Consider the following 22,119-nt stretch of genomic DNA (forward strand, 5'->3'; position numbering starts at 1 on the left):
AGACGGGAATTGACGCTTTAGAGATTTAAGTGTGTGTGTTTATTTTATATTAATCTATTTCCACTACAAATTCATGCTTTTTTACTTAATCAATGAATAAATCAAGCTTATTTCATAAGATGTGTTCATGTATTTGTTATATTAGAAATAGAATTGGAGCTGGGGGCTTTTATGGGGAGAAGACAAGGGTGCTGAAGGATGAAGGAAGGGTGGGGGAAAAGGGAATTTAGTATGTGTAATTTGAAAAGAACAGCAGCAAATAAATTCTGGTTAGTTATGAAGTTATAGTTCTGTCTAATTTAAATACTTTGAAGGTTCTCAGATAGATACTATGGCTATGGGACACAAATTCTGAGCAGTGATTACCTAGATAGACTCTGATCTTGCAACAGACTGTGTGTTGCCAGACTGCTTTGTCTGCATGGAGCCCCTTTGGCTTGTGTGCACTCCATTGCAGAATCAGGGCCATAGACTCATCCCAAACACCTAGTGTGCATATCATCACTCTGATCACTTTGCATGTATGTTATATCTATTTCCTCTCACCCTTCATCTGTCTGTGTCTTTTTTAGATTGCTAAGCTCCTTGGGGAAGATACTGTCTTCCTTCATGTTTGGTCACTATTGCCATATAAATAATAACAACAACAACAGTCGTCCAACTCCTGCTCTCCTACCTCATACTGAATTCCTTAGAGCATTGTAGAGGTTAGAGCAGAAATCAGGAAACGCAAGTGTGTACTCTAGGGAAAACCACTCATTCTGTATAGATCTGGCCTTGCAAGTTGCTCAGAGCCTCCATGGAGTATTTAGGTTAGGGCACCATGAGACATGAAAGCACTCATCTCTCTGTAGAGGGAACTCAGTATCTTACAGAGTTAGGGTGTACATAAGCTTGGACATCAGTCTAGTTGGGGGGGAGGGGGTTGGCACGAGGGGGAAATAAGGACCTCACCAAAAATGAATATTTATACTCTGAATTAAGTATAGTACCCCTTGTTCTGTATGGCACACAGAGAATGGCACTGGAAATCATACTTGGTTCTCATATGGTTAATGACAATACAGAACATTAGCCATGGCATGAGGAGACAATCAACAATGTTGTATAAAGTGACCTGGCAATCCAAAAAAAAAAAAAAATGGCTTTACTTCCCTGATATGTATGTTGTGAAATTTCCCTCAGAGCACAATATTACCCATTATGGGGGACGGAGGTTACACCTGACCTCCAAAGTGTCTGACATTAGCCCTTATGAGAAAAAAAAAATACTGGAATAGATAGACCACTGGTCTGAATCTGTGTGGCCATTCCTATGTGCTAAATCTCTGCCTAACCAGGCTACTAAAGGTGTTAGTATATAATTACCTTTTAAATAGGTGCATGCATCATAAGAATGTTGGAAAAGCTTTCTTATGGCATTATTATTTTGCAGCGATAGGAAAACTTTGTTAATTAGTCTGAAAAATAACCAGCAGAAATGGTTTACAATGGCTAGAATGTGACATCTAGTGGTTTTAATGAATATTGCAAAAGACCTTGAAGGGTACTATTTGTCAGTCAGTTTTATTGTTAATCTTAGACACACCAAATAGATTTACAATTAGAGACTTTAAGGCTTGGGCTTGTTTTAATTGGAGTTTTTACACTTTTAATTTTTTGTTTCACTAATGCACCAAAAGTGTGTTACACATCCCTGTATAGCCCTCAAAATTTTATCCAAAGCTGACATTTTTCCTTGTAAGTCTTAATACTAAAGGAGTTTAAAACTACAGCACCAATACTACCTACGATATATTTTCCTATACTTTTTTATTTTGTATAGTTCTGTTTCCCCATTGTTGTTGCCATGCTTGTAATAGAGGCAAGGAATATACTCCGGATGTTGTGCACTTATGTTTACTTGAGCATCTTTTAACCAGATTGTTCCATTTACAATAGTTGGGGCTTTGATTACTTTTTTTAGATGGGTGCTTATCTGCCATGATTTTTGGTGCAATCTTGTTTACTGGTATTTGATTAATAAACAAAACCATATTTCCCAAAATAGGCTTTCCCATTATTTTTTCAAAAGCAACAATCTTATTATGGAAGGATTTACCATTACACCACATTTTCATAATTTAAGAGCCATGACTTATTTTACATGAGTATTAACCAATTTGTTAATTAGTCACATTTAGGGTGACTACATCAAATTTTAAACTTTAAGTAGTACAGTCCAGAGTACTTATATTTAGATTCTTATTATAACTAAATTTAAACATTAGATGTCCTTCCCCCTTATTATGTACCAATACCTGTATTGCTTTTTAAAAAACTTTGGCTTTAGATATTTATATGTCACATTTTTGCCATCTTTCTACCATATTTTAAATTTAACCTTAAAAGGTTTTGTTTTTTTTTACATTTGGTTTTATTTGGTTCTATTTTTTTAGGCTGTTCCACAAATAGTGGAATGTATTATTTCCTTTGATTTATACCTTCATTTTAGAGGTGCTTCCATCTGTATATTTATGTACCCCTAAATTTGTTCAAATATTCAAAAAACAAGCCAGAAGCCATATTTTTACTCTTTTTAATTATAAGGATTCTTAATATTGAAGCCATGGCTATTATTTCATAGGAATAGTGTCCAATGCTTTCAGCTTTATTATTTTAAATACTTACACTAACCTTTATTTTTTTCCCTAAATTATAACATACACAATTTTTTTTATTAAGCACAAATTAAAAAGCAAAGCAATTAGCCAATTACAAAAAAAAAATTGTAGCACCATATTTACACTTTAAATTCAAGGTCTATACAAGATAATTTTCAGTGCAATTGGGCATTCCTTTTTCTTTCTAATCTTTCTTTTCTAATTTACTGTTCTGAGCCACACAAGAGTTTACATACATTAATCATGGCATTTTGTCCCCCACAATTTTAACACATGCTTTGATTTTTACCATATTCTGCTTTGTTTTTAATTTATACATTGGGAAACTTCTTTATGTACACATCCTGTTGATCCAGTATAATTTTCTCCACTGTTTCTGCAGTATATAGTCTTAGAATGCACCCTGTTGCTCCTTTGAGTTAGTAGGTGCAGTTCAGCCACCTGCCTGGACAGAGGCCTGCTTCCCTTCTTAAGGGGGTCTCTTTAGACATTGGGGTGGGGGTGGGGAAGGGAATCTAGCCCCACCCTCTACTTCAGGTTCCAGCCCAGGGACCCTAATGATAGCAGCAGTTGGCAGCTTTCCCTTCACCACCAGAGCTACTTCAATTCCTTGGGCCACTTCCCTATGGGCCGCTTTTTCTAGCTTCACCCTTGCTTCAGCAACACTTCCTCTCCTTTAGCTTCTTTCACTGGGGCTCACCTGTGGGAACTGGAAGGAGAGCTTTTAAGCAGTATGAATGGGACCTTGATTGGTTCCAGCTGTCTCCATTAGCCTAACGGCCTTAACAGATTAATTGGTACCAGGTGTCCCAAGTAGCCTGGAACAGCCCCTTTTTGGCTATCCAGGGAACTGAAACCTGCTCATCCTGAGGCTGATACACCTGCCTTCCCCCACTCTCTTTTCTCCTTCTGGTTTGAGTCCGTCACTATATATATCTATATCTATATATAGACATATATATTCCAACAGACCTACATTGCAAGATTATAGCTTGATGTAAAATGTTAATACGAATTTTATAGTCACAATCGTGGGTAATAAATTCTCATGCATATGACTTATGGCACTAAAAAGATACTTTTAGAAGTCCTAAATCCTTTCAAAGGTCCATTAGCCCATATTTCAATGGTCTACGGTAAATATTCCATCTTTAATCTCCCCTGATTCTTATCTTTTTATTCCAGTGATTATTAAAAAGCTATTAGAGTCAACTGATCTGAGAAATATTTCCTGTTTGTTATTGTAAACTTTTAATTATTTAAATATGTAAATCAGGTTCCCTTTATGTAGTATTTTGTCTATAAAATTAAAGATTGACTGACAGTGGTCTTAGTTATATGTTTCTGAAATGTGTTTTCAAGAGATACATTATCCTCATAGTGAAAAAAATAGACTGTCACTTCTGCTTCTATTCCATTAGTAATGATTGCAGGCTATTTTATAGAGTCACATAGATAGGATGTCTAGGATATTCACAGCATGAAGATGAATTTTGTTTCCCCTGGAAATTTTTAAAACTTATCTTAGTTTAAAGGAAACACTTGAAAGTCCTCGCTGTTAAGAGAACCTTCATCTGTCTCTTGCTCCTAATGTATTTATAGAACCTATTTCCTTTAATGTTCCTTGTGATGTGTAACTCATTTTGTGCTTTAGCCTTTCAGATTTTGTCCCTGCATACTTTGCACTATTCTTTTGTATTCATCCTTAGCAATTTGTCCATGTTACCACTTTTAATAGAATTGCTTTCGATTTTTCAGGTCATGAAAGATGTTGGATGGGAATGTAACAATTTAGTCTCTTGAAAGAAGTTCTCTGAAAAAAGTGGATATAACATGTTGATAAGATACTTAATTCCCCTCTCTCCTCATCCTCTGTATCCAAAAGAAGAGCTGCACTTAAATCATTTTCATGCAGATTTAATTAGCCCCACTGGCACCAGTGGTCTGTCTTTCTTGATGAATCTCACTTGGATTCAGGATACTTTGGGGAATGATAGTTCCTAGCCTGCTTGTTAGTTTCACTATTGGTTTCTGCTGGCAGTATTAGCAAAAGGCCTATTACCCCATTAGTAGTTATGTAGGAATTCATCTCACTTCCATGTTGAAGTGATGTAAGTGAACTATTCCATATATAGAATTCAAGTGCAATTTCACGGTAAGTCAACAAAATTTAATTTATAACACTGTTCATAGTGTTTTTTAAAACTTTCCTGTTTTACTCCACAGAACAAAAACAAATTTTCAACCTATGTTGTTGCTTCAGGACTTCAGTATGGAGCTGAAGAAGGAATATTTCACTACTTTTTTAAGGTAGACTTTTTCAATTTTGGTGAAGTTTAGTTTAATATTGCACAGTTCTTAAAGGTAAATTGAAAAGGATTTTAATAACAGCAGTATTACTGTACTCTGAATATCTCTACTAACAAGGCAGAGGACCTGTTCCAATGCCTCTTGAAGTCCATTCCCAGAGTCTGCACTTAAAAGTTATACCAGCATAACTGTTTTGACTAGGAGTGTGAAAAAAATACATACACTAGTTAACATAGTTATTTTGGCAAAACCCCCATTAGAGAGACAACTATACCGACAGAAAAGTACTTCTGTTGTCATAGCTAATGTTGTTTGTGGAGATGGTATCACTATGCCGGAAGAACTCTTCATTCTTCTTCGAGAGATGTCCCTGTGGGTGCTCCACTACAGGTGCTGGTGCGTCCCTGCGCCTTCGCCCGGAGATTTTTACAGCAGTGCTCATAGCGGCCACGCATGCTCAGAATCTGCCCCCCCGCTGTGACTCTAGGGTAATAGAACGCATGCGTGGCCGGTCTCCTCAGTTCCTTCTCAACCGTCCCCGGCCTGAGACGGAGCTCAGCAGGCTCATTAGAGATTCCTTCACTATTCCCTTAATTATCCTTTAGAAACCATTTTTCTGTCAGTTTTTTCTGGTCAAATAGTTACTTACCCAGTTTACCTAAAAAAAAAAAAAAAAAAAAAAAAAATTCCTGTCAGCCGCGGCTATGCCGGGCTCCACCGGTTTCAAGCGCTGCGCTACCTGTAAGGAGGCTATCCCGTCATCGGACGGGCACTCAAAATGTATAAAATGTTTGGGGGAAGGTCACATTCCCCAAAAATGTGCCCACTGCTCTAAACTCAGCTCCAGGGCACGCAAAGACAGAGAGCTTAAACTAAAACTGCTCCTGCTTCAAAAATCTATCGGGTCAGTTTCAGACCCAGGCACTGAAGCCGGCTCCGCTACCCGACACAGCCCCCCCCCCTCAAAAAAGATAAAGAAGTCTACGAAGAAGGGGCATTTTTCCTCACCAGGCAGGGCTAGGAGGCATACAATTTCTCCAGGCAGATCAACGATCTCTCTGCCTGTGATCCCTCGCCTCAGCACTTTTCATGAGGCAGGCTCCTCCGGAGCAGCGCAAAAGCCGCGGGAGGCTTCAGCGCCGCCGAGAAGCTCCGGTGCCGAGGCATCAGGCTTCCAGTTGCCTGCCTCAGTGACGGCACCGTTCGGCACCGCGAATGAGACGGTGCCGACATTCCTCGGCACACCGCACCCGGGGCAGCCCGACTTTTCTCGCCCGGCTCCGACAGCAGCACCGACGCCTGCGGGGCATTCTGACACTCAGATCACAGCCAGAAGCCCCGATCGCAGGAATGCTCTTGTGCAGCAGCCTCTATCGGCTCAGCTTTCATCTCCTGCAGCAGCTGCTTTCACACATTTTACCCAGACAGCTGATCTTCTAGTGTCACCTACCTTGCAGTCTCCGCTCATGAACGCATATTCTGTGGCAATGCCTGAGTCAGGATCTGAGCAGTTTTCCTCCAGTGAGGAGGAAGCAGATCCACAGGGAGTTTTTTCCCCATATCATGATTCCCAGCCCCGGACCCAGAGCAGTAAGGGCTATGGAAATACTACCTCATCCCACTCTCAGGACCATGCCCCTTGGGGGATGAACCCCTGGATGGCACCATCAATGCCCTACCCACCACCATGGCAATACTGGACACCATGGGCATCATACCCTCGGGAACACATGCCCCGTGGCCATTCGACCAGGCGCAACACTGATCCAGTGCCGTCTTCTAATACATACGCTAGTGACACGAGACGCCTGGCAACACAGCCACGTTCCCAGGATAAACCTAGCCCTTCTCCCGGTCCAACAGACCCGGAGTTAGCGCCGGAGGAAGCGTTACTTCCCCTTCCCCCCACTCCCTCTGATGAATATACAAAATTCCAGGACCTCTTTAAGAGAGTTGCTAGTGCCCTGAACATTAACCTGGAAGTGGTTCCCGAACAACAGCATGAGCTGACGAACATCCTACAGCCCCCTTCTTCCTCCAGAGTGGCACTTCCAATTAACGCAGCCCTTTTAGAACCTGCTAAGTCCATCTGGCAGACTCCAGCGACAAGCCTACCTACCTGCAAGCAAGCGGATAAGAAGTATTTTATTTCTCCAAAGGACTCTGAATTCCTTTTTACTCACCCAGCACCAAACTCATTGGTAGTAGACGCTGCGAACCAGAGGGCTAGACAACAGTATTCTCGTTCTGCCCCTCCTAACAAGGATAGCAAACGACTGGACCTGTTTGGTCGCAAGATCTATGCATCCTCCACCCTCCAATTTCGCATAGCTAATTATACCGCAGTCCTGGCAAAATACGACCATAAAAACTATAATACTTTAATGGACTTTATTGATGACATTCCAGAACAAAGAAAACAACAGTTCAGAGCTATAGTTTCTGAGGGCCAAGCCATTTCACGCACCGCTCTCCAAGCAGCCCTCGATGTAGCCAACACAGCGGCAAGATCTACCGCTACAGCGATAGTCATGCGACGGGGCTCATGGCTCTCCTCTTCCTTTTTTCCTCGAGAAGTTCAGAACACGATTGAAGATCTTCCCTTCGACGGGGACAAACTTTTTGCTTCTAACACGAATGAAGTGCTTCATTCAATGAAAGACTCCAGAACAACCCTCCGGTCTTTAGGTCTCCAGACACCTACGGCAAGGAGACGACAATATCGATACCAACCATACCACCGGCCACGTTATCCCGCATTTACACAACCTTCCCATAGACCGCAGGAACAGCAACAGCCGCAACGTCCACGACCAAGATTCCAGCGACGTCGCCCAAACTCTACAGGGGCGCCTCAACCCCCATCAGCTAATAGGCAGATTTGAAAACTTGGTCGAGGGTTTAGAAAGCAATGCCCTCACTCCAGCCGACACACCAATCTTTGGACACCGCCTACGACCTTTTTTCCAACAATGGAGGAGCATTACCTCCGACAAATGGGTCTTAGAGGTAGTTACAATTGGATACGTCATCCCGTTCCTCTCCTTACCTCCCACCCACCCACCCTCCCCGTCCCTCTTCAGGGACCCTTCTCACGAGCAGCTACTCCTCCAAGAAGTGCAACATCTCCTTCATCTGGGAGCAGTAGAAGTCGTGCCAGAGCAACACAGAGGGAAGGGTTTTTACTCCCATTATTTCTTAACGGAGAAGAAAAATGGGGGATGGCGACCAATCCTCGATCTCAGGCGGCTCAACAGATTCATCAAAAAACAAAAGTTCAAGATGGTGACCCTCAATACCATAATCCCAGCGCTGGAGCAGGGCGACTGGTTTTCTGCCCTCGACCTACAAGATGCCTATTTCCACGTCACTATACATCCGGCCCACAGACGTTTCCTCCGGTTTACCCTTGGTTCCACACATTTCCAATACAGGGTACTCCCCTTCGGACTATCTACAGCCCCCCGTGCTTTTTCCAAACTTCTAGCTGTAGTCACTGCTTACCTCAGGAGACAAGGGGTAATAATATTTCCGTACCTCGACGATTGCCTCCTCAAAGCTTCAACATTCGACGAGGCGCTCCGGTTCACACGACTCACAGTCGAGTGTTTTCTTTCTCTCGGCCTACAAATAAACAGAGACAAATCCACATTATGCCCCACCCAGCACCTTCAGTTCATAGGCGCAGACCTCGACTCTCGGACCGGGCTGGCATCGCTCCCACCCGATCGCTACAATTCCATAAAACAACTGACCACAACTATTCGCAACAGCCCTCAGGTAACTGCCCGAGACTGCCTACAACTACTAGGTCACATGGCCTCGTGCACTTTTGTCGTCCAGAATGCACGCCTGCACATGAGGTGCTTCCAAGCGTGGTTGGCAACGGTTTACAAACCGAATGTGCATTCTTTGAACAAGACTCTCTCCCTGCCTACTCCAGTCAAAAGCTCGCTACGTTGGTGGACCGTCCACTCCAACCTTTGTTCTGGAGTCCCGTTTCTTCAACAGGCTCCATCACGCATTCTGACCACCGATGCATCTATGACAGGGTGGGGTGCACATATGTCTCATCACACAGTACAGGGACTATGGTCACCAACCGAGACCTCCCTGCACATAAATGTACTAGAACTTCGAGCCATTCGCAACGCGTGCCGTCACTTCCTGCCACTAATCAAACATCACCACGTACGCATAATGACGGACAACATTGCTTGCATGTTTTACGTAAACAGGCAGGGCGGAGCTCGTTCCCATTCGCTGTGCACAGAGGCGATGAAGCTCTGGAATTGGTGCATTCTGAACAACATCCGGGTATCAGCTGCTTATCTTCCCGGGATCATGAACACCACAGCGGACGAACTGAGCAGACGCTTCCCATGGGACCACGAGTGGGAGATAGACGACAAAACCATTCACGAGGTATTCAGCATCTGGGGTTACCCTACAATAGACCTCTTTGCAACTGCAAAGAACAAGAAATGTCTCAATTTCTGCTCCAGAGCAGGACTGGGCAAACGTTCCCTGGGGGACGCATTCATGATCTCATGGCACCGAAGCCTATTCTATGCGTTTCCCCCGATACCAGTTCTCAACAGGGTCCTGATAAAAATACGAACGGATCGAGCCAAGGTGATCCTCATTGCCCCATCGTGGCCCAGACAACCATGGTTTCCCTTTCTCACCAAAATGTCAATCCAACCACCAGTCTCCCTGCCGCTTATTCCGAACCTTCTATCTCAACAGCACGGTCGTTTTCTCCACCCCAACCTGTCCATGCTTCACCTCAAGGCCTGGTTCCTACGTGGTTCTCCCAACGCGAATTAGATTGCTCCGAACAAGTTCAGGAGGTGCTCCTACATAGCAGAACGCAATCTACTCGCAAGACCTATCTTCAAAAGTGGAAACGATTCACACATTGGTGTTCTGCCAAACACCTTTCTCCTACCTCGGTACCTCTTCCGCTTATATTGGACTATCTCTTGGGCCTTAAGCGAGCCGGCCTTTCTTTCAGCTCCATCAGGGTCCATTTAGCTGCTATTACAACTTTCCACGACAGAATTGATGATATGTCTGTCTTTGCTCACGCTACTACGAAGCGTTTCCTCAAGGGCCTACAAACCTTATATCCAGACATTAAACAACCAACCACCCCCTGGGACCTTCATCTGGTACTGTCTGCCCTAACTCAACAACCCTTCGAACCCCTAGCCACGTGCTCCCTTTTACACCTCTCCATGAAAACTGCGTTTCTAGTGGCAATTACTTCTGCCAGACGGGCAGGAGAAATGGCAGCTCTCATGGCTCATCCACCATATACGATATTTTTTAAAGACAAGGTTACCCTCAGATTGCATCCCAAATTTCTTCCGAAGGTACACTCATCATTCCATATTAATGAACCCATACACCTCCCGACTTTTTTCCCGAAACCACATGCAAACTCCTTTGAAGCCTCAATGCATACACTAGATGTTCGCAGAGCCTTGTCATTCTATTTGGATAGAACCAAACCCTTTAGAAACTCCTCTAGACTTTTTGTCTCTATTGCAGAGCGCTCCAAGGGCATGCCTATTTCTACCCAGAGACTCTCGAACTGGATCTCCCAGTGCATCCGACTGTGCTATCAGATGAAAGGGGTTGCACCTCCAGATGGCATTAGAACACACTCCACTAGATCTCTGGCTGCCTCCATCGCGTTCTTACGCAAAGTCCCCTTGGCTGACATTTGTAAAGCAGCCACTTGGTCATCTGACCATACTTTTGCTAAACACTATGCCCTTATTCAAGGCCCTTTATCTGACATACGCTTGGGCAGGGCGGTACTCTCGACGGCGTTCCTACCAGATCCGAAGTCCCTACCTCCTTAAGATACACTGCTTTTAAGTCACCTGTAGTGGAGCACCCACAGGGACATCTCTCGAAGAAGAAGAGGAGGTTACTCACCCTGTGCAGTAACTGACGTTCTTCGAGATGAGTGTCCCTGTGGGTGCTCCACTACCCACCCTCCTCCCCTCTACTTCGGAGTTGGGGGGCCTCCGTGGTAGAGAAGGAACTGAGGAGACCGGCCACGCATGCGTTCTATTACCCTAGAGTCACAGCGGGGGGGCAGATTCTGAGCATGCGTGGCCGCTATGAGCACTGCTGTAAAAATCTCCGGGCGAAGGCGCAGGGACGCACCAGCACCTGTAGTGGAGCACCCACAGGGACACTCATCTCGAAGAACGTCAGTTACTGCACAGGGTGAGTAACCTCCTCTTCTGACAGTTCATGCTGTGTCTACACTGGGGGTCTATACTGGCATAGCTACGCCAATATGGAATCATAGAAATTTAAGTCTAGAAGGGGCCTTGAGAGGTTATCTAGTCCAGCCCCCTGTGCTGAGGCAGGACCAAGTAAATCAAGCCCATCCCTGAGAGGTGTTTATCTAAACTGTTCTTAAAAACCTCCATGGACTAGGATTTGTGGAAGTAGAGAAAGAACTGACGAGGATTTGAAGGGGATTTCATATTCAAACAGTCCCCTTGTGTGAGCAAGAGTCAGGCTAGCTGTAACCCTAATAACATGAGATTTGTAGAAGCGAGGATTGTGTGAGGCGAGTGGGAAAGAACTGTATGAGAAGTTGTGACCTTGTGTTAGATAAGTATGGAATGCAGACTATAGTCTAAATTGTTGAGGAAAATAAGATATCAGGAGGATGTATACCTCTACCCCCATATAACATGACCCGATATAACACAAATTTAGATATAACGCGGTAAAGCAGTGCTCCGGGGAGCCGGGGCTGCACACTCCGATGGATCAAAGCAAGTTCGATATAACGTGGTTTCACCTATAACACAGTAAGATTTTTTGAGTCCCGAGGACAGCGTTATATCGAGGTAGAGGTGCATGTATAAACAAAATGCAGCTGTTGCCCATTATTGTATGTAACAAAAGGTATAAATGTTTGCTGTAATTGTTTACCTGGAGAGAAACCTGTTTAGCTCTCTCCCTCCACGCAATTGCTAGAGATAATAAAGTATCTGACTTGCTGCACCCAACCTGAGAGTGAGAACTCTGTTTTTCTCTGACAGATTCCACAGCCTCCCTTGAAGCCTATTCCAGTATTTAACTATCCTTATAGTTAAAAAGTTTTTCTTAACAACTAACTCAAATCTCACCTCCTGCAGATTAAGCCCATTACTTCTTGTCCGACCTTCAATGGACATGGAGAACATCTGACTAGCATCCTCTTTATAAAACCCCTTAACATATTTGAAGACTGTTTTTCAGGTCCAGCATCAGTCTTCTTTTCTCAAAACTAATATACCCAGTTCTTTTAATCTTTCCACACAGGTCAGTTTTTCTAAACCTTTTTCATTTTTGTTGCCCTTCTTTGAACTCTCTCTAATTTGTCCACATCTTTCTGAAAGTGTGGTACCCAAACCCAGACCCAGCTGAGGCCTCATCAGTGCCAAATACAGCAGGACAATTACGTCTAGTATCTTACATACAATGCTCCTGTTATCCCAGAATATTAGCTTCTTTTGCAACTGAATCACATTGTTGGCTCATATTCAATTCGTGATCCACTATAGCCCCCAGATTCTTTTGAGCGATACTACTACCTAGCCAGTTATTCCCTGTTTTGTATTTGTATTTTGATTTTTCCTTCCTAAGTGGAGTACTTTACACTTGTCTTTATTGAATTTCATCTTGTTGATTTCAGACCAGTTCTCTAATTTGTCAAGGTCTTTCTGAATTCTAATCATGTCCTAAAAAGGGTCAGCAACCTACCCAGCTTGGTGTCACCTGCAACTTTTATATGTGTACTCTACACTCCATTATCAAAGTCATTAATTAAAATATTGAATAGCATCAGATGCAGGATAGACCCCTGTAGGACCTCACTAGATACACCCTCCCAGTTTGACAGTGAACCATTGATAATTACTCTTTGAGTATGGTCTTTCAATCAGTTATACACCCACCTTATTGTAATTCCATCTGGACCACATCTCCCTTGTTTGCTTATGAGATTGTCATGTGGGATTGTGTCAAAAGCCTTAAAATCAAGATATGTCAGTTCTACAGCTTCCCCCAACCACTAGGCCAGTAACCCTGTAAAAAAGGAAATTAAGTTGCTGCTTGAGAACTTATTAGAGACTGCCATTAAATAATTGTCTGACCCCACCCTCTAATTTCCCGCAACTGTGACTATTTCAATCGATAGCAAAAGAAAAAATGCTTAAAATAAACACTGATATTATTCCTTGAAATTATATATTTTAAAAAATCAAATTCTGCCCAGCCTATAAATACAGCTATGCCAGCATAGCATCTGTAGTGTGGACATGGCCACATTGAGTCATTTAGCAGATTTTTAGTTTAAAACATATTCAGTCATTCCACAGTTTTTGAACTCAATGGAGTGTGCAGCATGCCTGTTGGGATTAGGTAAACAATGTTTTTTTCAGTATAGTGTGATTTTTTTTCCCCCCAAAGCTTTCTTCATTTCTGTTTTCATTTTATATCCTTTGGGATATAAAATAATAATAATAAAGCTTTCCCCAAACTGAGCAGTTCTGTCAAAAATGCCACTACCTTTGTAGGCTCTTTGTAGGCTGGCAATCAGCAGCTCGCAGAATTGATTACTCAGCTGCGGCTCATACTCACATACAAGAAACTGAACATTAAAATCCAGGATGTACCTAGTTTCACCAACCGTACATATGTTCCTTTTTGCAACTCTAATTAAATATAACTCTCCTGCTTCATTTGTATTTATTTTCAGACAGCTTGGCTTGGTGAGACTCCTGCAATACCAGTTTTTGGTGATGGAAACAATTTTCTTCCAACCATTCATGTTGTTGATTTAGCAGCGTAAGTATGCTTTTTAGGGATGGCCATCCCTGGAAATGCTTAGTATCCATATATATACCAAAACCATACCTACCAGTGGAGATTTCAGACAGCTGCTACCATTTTTTTTTTATTTTAATTTTTTAAAATGGACTACAGTTGACTTTGGCACATCATTTTCAGGCAAATGGAGATTTAAATATTTCCAACATGATATGTCGGAAGGGAGGGATATATCGGGGGGAGGGATAGCTCAGTGGTTTGAGCATTGGCCTGCTAAACCCAGGGTTGTGAGCTCAATCCTTGAGGGGGCCATTTAGGGATCTGGGGCAAAATCAATACTTGGTCCTGCTAGTGAAGGCAGGGGGCTGGACTCGATGACCTTTCAAGGTCCCTTCCAGTTCTATGAGATAGGTATATCTCCATATTAAAAAAAAAAAAAGAAAAGAAATAGGCCTTCTGGAAGTAATAACTTACAGTCACATTGAGGCCATGCTTTCAAGAAATTCCTAGAAGTACCATGTCCAGAACATAGTACCATAAACCGAATGGAACCAACATGAAACTGCACCACAGTTTTTGAAACCAGAATAGAAAGGACAAGTAGCAGCTTGGTGTATATTTTCTAGAGACATTGTTCCATATTTCTGAAGTGTCTTGGCCAAACTGAGATATCTAATTATATTATCTTATGAATAAAAATCAACATGAAAATAGCATGCTTTGGAATATTCACCTTCAGAGTTTCCTCATACCCTTTGCCTTGGGGTTGCTTCTATATTATATTTCATGTTAAAGACACAATATTTTTCCTTCCACTAATGGACATTGATTGCATTTGCTATATTGCAGGGTGTTACAAAATATAGCTGACCATAGGCCAAGGACCCACTACATTGTGGCAGTGGATGAATCTATACATACTCTTCAGGCCATAGTTAAGGTAAAACAGCTTAATATTTTGTTTCTTTGTCTAGGTATCTTTTTAGTCTTGTAAATCCTTAGTCCTCACTCTGTCAAAAGTCCCTGAATCTTCCGTGAATTATTCTGCACAACAATTTTATAAAAACTAGTCTTGAAATCCTATAGTGCGTACTTCTTTTAAACGAAATGCAAAATGTGGGCCCAGTCCTGCAGTCCATTTTCAGGCAAAATTATTAGTTTCAAAAGGGCTTTTGCCTGTGATAAAGGGCTGATGGATTAGACCTTATGTTTTCATCCAGTTCATATATACTGTAATTAGGCAGTGTCTTTTTGAAATTCTTTTTTCCCTGGAATTGTAGGAATATAGTTTGTTCCTTTGTTTAATCACATGCCTTGAAGCAAAATCCAGCAAAGTAACCTGGAAGCTGCTGTGAAGTAGCAATCTGGTGATTTTAACTCTCTATTATTTAAAAGTGCTTTCGAAGTAATTGGCAATTTATTTGCCTACTGTCACTGAAAATTGAACATACTGGAACAGAGATTCTCAGATGGTAATCCATGGACTGCAGAGCCTTTGATGGTGGTCTGCAGAATGAAATATTTTGAGAATCATGTAGTGGGAGTGTTGGGAAAGAAAGCAGGTCCATGATTGGCTCTTGGCTTTATGTCGTGGTCCATAAAATAGAAAGCTTGCAACACTCCTTTTTTAGTATACAGCCCAGCAGAGGTATTCTACCCTGTCTCTAAACTTGAACTAGTACACACATGTTCTTCAGATTGCTGTGCAACTCAAAAGTATGGATTAGATGAGAACCCAATTTAATGTACAATATTGTTTTCTGGCAGTGCATTAGCAAAAATGTTGGACCAGGAAAAATCCAAAAGATTCCAAGAGAAAACGCTTTCTTAAGCAAAGACTTAACGGTTAGTATTTTGTTTCCTTTTTTGAATATCTTCTTTAAGGAAGGGATGTGAGATGAAAATAGAAATACCATGCAATGTACTTTTTTCTTATTGTTTACATCATCACAAATATATGACACCAAAAATGTCAACAAAAGTGCATAAACTATATTTAGATAAATAAAGTAAATGAAAAAGCAGGTTATAAACCACATAGTAGAGAATTATGAGGCGTTTTTGCTAGTATGTAGAGCCTGATCCTGAGGCTCTCCAGTGACATATTAGAGTTGATGTGAGTTGAGGATGCTGAGCACCTCACAGGAGGCCTGCACAGAATTGAGCCTTTACAGAGGAAATAAGATGTAAATAGTGAGCTACAAAAATGTTTATTCTGATTAGTCAATAAGATATGGCAGATGTGAATTGTTTCTGTATTCTTGCAAGCAGCTTGGAGTAAACAAGGTATGAATTGTCAAAGGCACTTTAGAATGTGTCCCTTTAATATTTCAGTGTACGAATAATTGGGTGAATATGGTCTGTGTTATACAGGTCCTTCTAGCCTTAAAATCTATGAATTAGAATAGATTCAGGAGTTAAGAGAGATGGAATTAATGACTGCCGCTTCATTGGTTACAGTAACAAAATGCCCACAGATGGTAGTCTTCGCAGTGTGGAGTTAGGTCTGGGAGAGAGACTATCAAGATAAAAATCATAATTGTTTCCTTAACTCTTTGTCATTAATAACAAACTAGATTATTAAAACTAAAATAAATTTTAAAATTGAATTATTGTCTTTAGGCCTGAATCATAGCCCATGAAAGTCAATGGGAGTCATTCCATTGACTTCAGTGCACTTTGGATTAGGGCCCTTTGTTTACTTTTTGCCCTTCACTCTGCTTAGAAAATGAAAGTTCCACTTTCTGGTTTCCATGCATGATCATAAGCCAGTGGTATAGTGACTGGATTTCTAATACTTCATGGGAATATTTAAATGAAAAATAAAACCTGTTTTCATTTAAATTGTTAAATAATCTTGAAAATATTAATTTTTGGTTTTGTAAAGCAGCACCCCCTACCCCCTCCAATTTTTTTTTTTTTAAATAAGACCTACATCTTGGGGTTAGGCTACTTGGCAGTGTCCCTTTAATATCAAACAGGGAACTCCCTGTGCAATTAAATATACTTTTGCTCCTTTAGCAAACACATTTGGATATGTTACTTGTGAACCTGCGGATGGAAGCTGTATTTTTGAAGGAGAACTTCAACATTAAGTGGGTTGCTCAGACAGGACTGGTGGAGAATATTGGGCAAGTCCTCAAAGAATACAAGCAAAGTCGGGGATTACTGGTAATTATTTCCTGGATGCTGTTTTGAAATGCTCTGATATTTTTCTAAGAGGAGTGTATAAATATACATTAAGTGACAATATTTGCAATGCTGTTAAGAGATGCAAAATAAACTGACAAATACAATATATTTGGGAACTAAAACTGAAAGAAGGACCGAAGAACTAAGCAGAAGAAATACTTTTCCTGTTGTCCCTAGAACTGAAATCCTGCAGGTGAAATCAGCAGAGGGCTGTGGCTCTGGAATTAGCTCTCTCATGTGATATACCATAATATGGTGACTTTTGGCATGAAATAAGAAACATCTGTTTACTCAGGTGTTTTGATTTTAAGGCTAGTCTACACGAGAAAGGCTTTGCCAACGTGGCTACATTGATATAGCTATATCAGCAGAGACCCTTAGTGGAGATGCAGCGTATATCTGCATAAGGAGATCTTTCATCAGTATAGGTAAATCACCTCCCAACATAACATATGCTATATTGACTAAAGGAATTCTTTTGCCAGTATAGTTCCAGTTACATGTGGCAGGTGGCGGACGGTTACATGTTGCCTCTGCTGCCCACCCATCGGCCCCTCCATGCTCTCCCCCCCCCCCCCCCCGTCCTCTCCTTGCTTTGCCCCTTCGTCCCCCCCAGCCCTGCTGCTCCTCCATATCCCCCCTAGCATGGCGCGTCCTGCTCCAAGAGCTGTGCAGAAAACCAGCTCCTGGTCAGAGCACTGAGCTCTCACCAAAAGCTTGGCCAGCAGGCTCCTTCCTTCCCCCACTGCCTCTGGCTGGGCTGATGCCCCGGGAAATCCCAAGACCCTCCGGCCTGAGGCGCAGGCCAGGAAGAGCCAAGCTCTGCATATGCCAAAGCCCCACACGTGGCTGGCATGGGGAAGCCACTCGGCCCCTCAGCTATGCTCTGGAGTGGCAGAGGGGAAGCGATTTCCAGCGTGTTCACGCCCTGAACCTGCAGGTTCCACAGCAGCCCCCTGGGTAGGGGCTTAGCACCCTCTTCATCCACCCCTCCTTCCCTGGGTTCGCTGAAGCCCCTGCCCTCAGGTTCCCTAAGCCCTGGTGCACAATGCATCCTTAGGGCTTAACCCCTTCCTGCCCGCGCTGTAGCCAGGGGACAGGAGGTGACTGCGTTATGTCAGTGGCCAGCAGCAGCCTGGAGGTGTTAGCTGCCTTTTGACACTGTGCGGGCAGGAAGGGACAAGCTGCTTCCAGCCACATGGGAGTGGTGGGGTGGAGGGGAGATGAGCTCTGCAAAGACACGGACCCCCCACCACCACAACCTCTCCCTTGCAGCTGGAAGGCTGCTGCTTGCCACATTCTGGTGTGAACCCTGGTGGCAGAAATCTGGGGATGGGGGACATGTGACCATGTGTGCACACACCCCATGTGTTGCCTCAAGAAGATGTGGTGCCAAGTACCAGCAGGGGCGGGTCAGTCCCGGGGACTCAGCCAGGCATAGAGGACGGAGAGTGCCGGGCAAGGAGGGTCGGGTTGGTTGGTCAAATCCTCCACCCCATGTGAGAGAGATGAATGGGAGTGCGTGTGTGTCACGCCTCCCCAGGTGTGTGTGGGGGTGGTAGGAGTGTGTGTGTGTGTGTGTGTGTGTGTAACCTCTCCCTGTGTGAACCCTAAAGCCTTAAAGATAAGAATGTAAATAAAAAGAATCCAGCTACCCAGTATTTCTTTTTAACAGGGGCTCAGTCAACTTGATGTTAATTTGAATGTTTGTACTATTGATTGCAGCTGAACTCACTTGAATACGAGTAATTTTACCATATGTCCCGTATTCAGCATAGGGAAATATGGTCACCCTACTTATGATCCCTGTTTCTTTTTCCAGAGTGTTCAGGATCCATTTTTAGAACTTGCCAGGAGGTGGGGAGTGGGGGGATTTGTGACCCTGTAAATCTGCTCTCTCTTTTCTCCAGGGGCCCACTGGGAATTACCCCCTGAGTTGGGTCACTGGGCCCTCCTCATTCTTGGAGCCTATCCCTGCTCTGCCTATAGATTCTTGGTCCATTTTTGCCATGTTAGAGTCACAGTTGCTCTGGTGGCTAGGGGATACCACATGCCTGCCTGACTCATAGCACTGGGACCTAACAGAATTGGGGACAGAAGGCTGAGTGCAGGCTGGGCACACATCACTGTCTGCTGAGCCTGGGAAGGCAGTCTCACAGATGGAGCACCATTTGGATTTCATTTGGTGCTTTCTAGGGTGCTTTGCCATATCCAGAAGGTGCAGAGGAGCTGGCAGGATGCACTGCAGCTCAGGCTCCAGGGGGTTCCAACACCCGGCTAAAAAACTGGCCAACGGGAGAAGGGAGGATGATTGCTTCTTACCCCAAATTTTGACACTCTTCCCCCCTCCCCCCAAAAAAACCCCAAACTGTAGGCAGATGTCAATGTGGGAGCTAGGGGCGGCTCTATGTATTTTGCCGCCCCAAGCATGGCAGTCAGGCAGCTTTCGGCAGCATGCCTGCGGGAGGTCTGCTGGTAACGCAGACTCGGCGGCATGCCTGCGGGAGGTCCGCCGGTCCCGCGCCTTCGGCATACCCGCCACCAAATTGCCGCTGAAGCCACGGGACCGGCAGACCTCCCGCAGGCATGCCACCGAAGGCAGCCTGACTGCCCCCTCACAGTGACTGGCAGGCCACGCTCCACGGCTTGCCGCCCCAGGTCGCGCTTGGTGCGCTGGTGACTGGAGCCGCCCCTGGTGGGAGCTTTAAAAACCGCTCTCCACACATCTCAGAGTCAGAGAAACTGGAGGAAAGCAGGAGCTGAGGGAGCATGGCCAGACCATGTGGCTCCAAAACTCTGATCCATCTCTGTGAGCTGCCCAGATGTCAAGAATTGTAGGAGATACTGAGCTCCAGAAATAGGAGGACATCCAAGGGCAGAATTTATACACTGAAATTTCATCTAAAATAGGTATCCAATTTTATGTTAATTTGTTTGTTCATATATTTTCTACTGGTCGTAGGGGAAAGACCAGTCATTTAAAACAAAAATCACACTCTTTGCTTAATTCCTTTTTATCTTCATTTTCTTTCAGCCAGTCAAAATTTGTGTTCTTGGTCCTCCTGCAGTTGGGAAATCTACCATTGCTGAAGAACTCTGCAAACACTACAAGCTACATCACATTAAAATAAAGGATGTAATTTCTGAAGCAATAGAAAATCTGGTACGTGGGTAACTCTTCTTTAGGATTTATTATTTTGGTTTTCATAGTCTTAAAATGTAAAATGTTTGAAATAATTTAAGAATTAGTTAGAAAACTGTGATTTAGAAGTTGAAGAATGACCATAGGAAATAACCTTCTTCTAGTAGACTGCAATGAGGAATTAAAAATATCCTAACTCCATTGTAGATGCCCAACTGTGGCTGTTGAAACTAATCCCTGCCTTTTCCATTCTTCAGTATCTGCAAAAGCCAAAACATATTTGATTTAACCTAGGCTGTAAAGGCATGATCTTGTGACATGCTGAGTACTGAGCACTCCTTATTTTAACTGATTGTAATTAGTGAAGATGGCTCACCACCACACAGCTTAGGGCCTTAGATCAGCTGCATATCTATATAATAAGATTCCAGGATTGTCACTCTGTGTGTCTTATGTGTGTCACTCCTAGAATGTCTGAGTCACTGTGAAGCTAGAAAAGTACAGTTGAAAGCTCTTTTTATTCAGAATATCACCAGGTTCAATCATCACTAGGATTTGGAGCCTGTTACCATCTAATTTTTAAGTTCTCAGCCATTTTGACTTTATGAGTTACACCTGTACTGTGTGCACCTATAGTAAGGAATGTATCTATGCCATGCCAAGGGTCCTAGACCATTGTGATATCAGCCCAATCACCACTCTTAGTCTACAGTTATTTGCATGCAAAAATGTCAATGGTTGTATGAAGGAATCTGCACAACTCCCCCTACACACAACGCAGCCTCCCCTCCACAACACAACCAGCATACACAAAACCCCAAATACACATAGACTGTCACTGTAGCACATTCCCCTCATTTGCCACCCACACAACACTCCCCACACACAAATCAACACATCAGCCACACAACACAGTCAGCACACACAGTAACCCCAAACATCACTCTTAAGCCTAGAATGTCTGTTGAATCAGTGGAAAAAGCTACAAGCATGGTTGAGAGCGCTTTTGGTTTAAAATATCACCAGGTTCAATCACCATTGGGATTCATGGTTTGTTACCATCTACCTGTTAAATTCTGACCCATTATTGGCTTTTTTACATACATAACTTTATGAATTACACCTGTGTGACAGCACAGGCTTTCAGCTACTAGGCTGATACTAATATGCAGACAGTGGCCCAAATGTTGTCCTTAATTATACCTGTCTAATACCAAAGGCAGAATTTAGCCAAACTATTTTTGAACCTTTTTTTTTTTGGTATATAGGAGAAAATTATTGCTCCTAAAGAAACAGTGGAAACTGAAGAGGTGGGCGAGGAGGGAGAAGAAGATGATGAAGAAGGGGACAGTATAGAAGAGGCACAAGAACTCTTAGATGGAGTCAAAGAAAACATGGAGCAGAATGGAGGTAAGGCATGAAAGGATTGATAATGGTAGCCTGGATTTTAGTTAATAGATATAACTTTTATACAAATGAAAAATCAGGAAATTGATTTGTGCCTGTTCCTTTAGGCCTTATAGCTCCCATTGAAGGCAAGGGTCATGCCCCCTTTTGCAGCATTATGAACCTTAACCTCACTTACCTTTGTGCAATTCCACTGAAATGATTGGGGTTGTATGAGAGTAATGGGGCAGAATTTGACCTAATGTGCCTGTTAAAAGTCATATACATTTTTAAACACTGGAAAGCTATTATAATAGTAGAAATTCTTTCTTGATGTTTTTATTGTTTTCTATTTATATTTTTACGCAGCCCTTTTGACACGACAAACTGACATTTTACTTACAGCTCTATATTCAGTCTCTCTAGATTCTTGGCGAAAATATTTTCTAATTAATATATCATGCTTACCTTTCAGATGTGAGAGCCTAATTAATGTCGCTTAAAATAAAAAGCTAGCCAGGTCTTACTGGGTTTCTTGATTGCAACTAACCTTGAAAAAAAAAACAATTAACTTTT

General features: G+C 42.9%; 1 protein-coding gene across 2 annotated transcripts in view; it reads left to right on the top strand.

Moving 5' to 3' along the window:
* AK7 (adenylate kinase 7) overlaps positions 1 to 22,119 on the top strand; it is a 59,998-nt gene that overhangs the window by 12,084 nt on the left and 25,795 nt on the right. For both annotated transcript variants that reach the window (XM_005307018.4, XM_065593570.1), the window contains exons 6-12: positions 4,890 to 4,973; positions 13,753 to 13,841; positions 14,673 to 14,763; positions 15,591 to 15,668; positions 16,845 to 16,994; positions 20,050 to 20,178; positions 21,426 to 21,567. In XM_005307018.4, the coding sequence (XP_005307075.2) occupies positions 4,890 to 4,973; positions 13,753 to 13,841; positions 14,673 to 14,763; positions 15,591 to 15,668; positions 16,845 to 16,994; positions 20,050 to 20,178; positions 21,426 to 21,567 (763 nt within the window). The remainder of the gene's footprint in view (positions 1 to 4,889; positions 4,974 to 13,752; positions 13,842 to 14,672; positions 14,764 to 15,590; positions 15,669 to 16,844; positions 16,995 to 20,049; positions 20,179 to 21,425; positions 21,568 to 22,119) is intronic.

The sequence above is a fragment of the Chrysemys picta genome, chromosome 4, assembly GCF_011386835.1.
Source record: "Chrysemys picta bellii isolate R12L10 chromosome 4, ASM1138683v2, whole genome shotgun sequence".
NCBI classification, from domain to species: domain Eukaryota; kingdom Metazoa; phylum Chordata; order Testudines; family Emydidae; genus Chrysemys; species Chrysemys picta.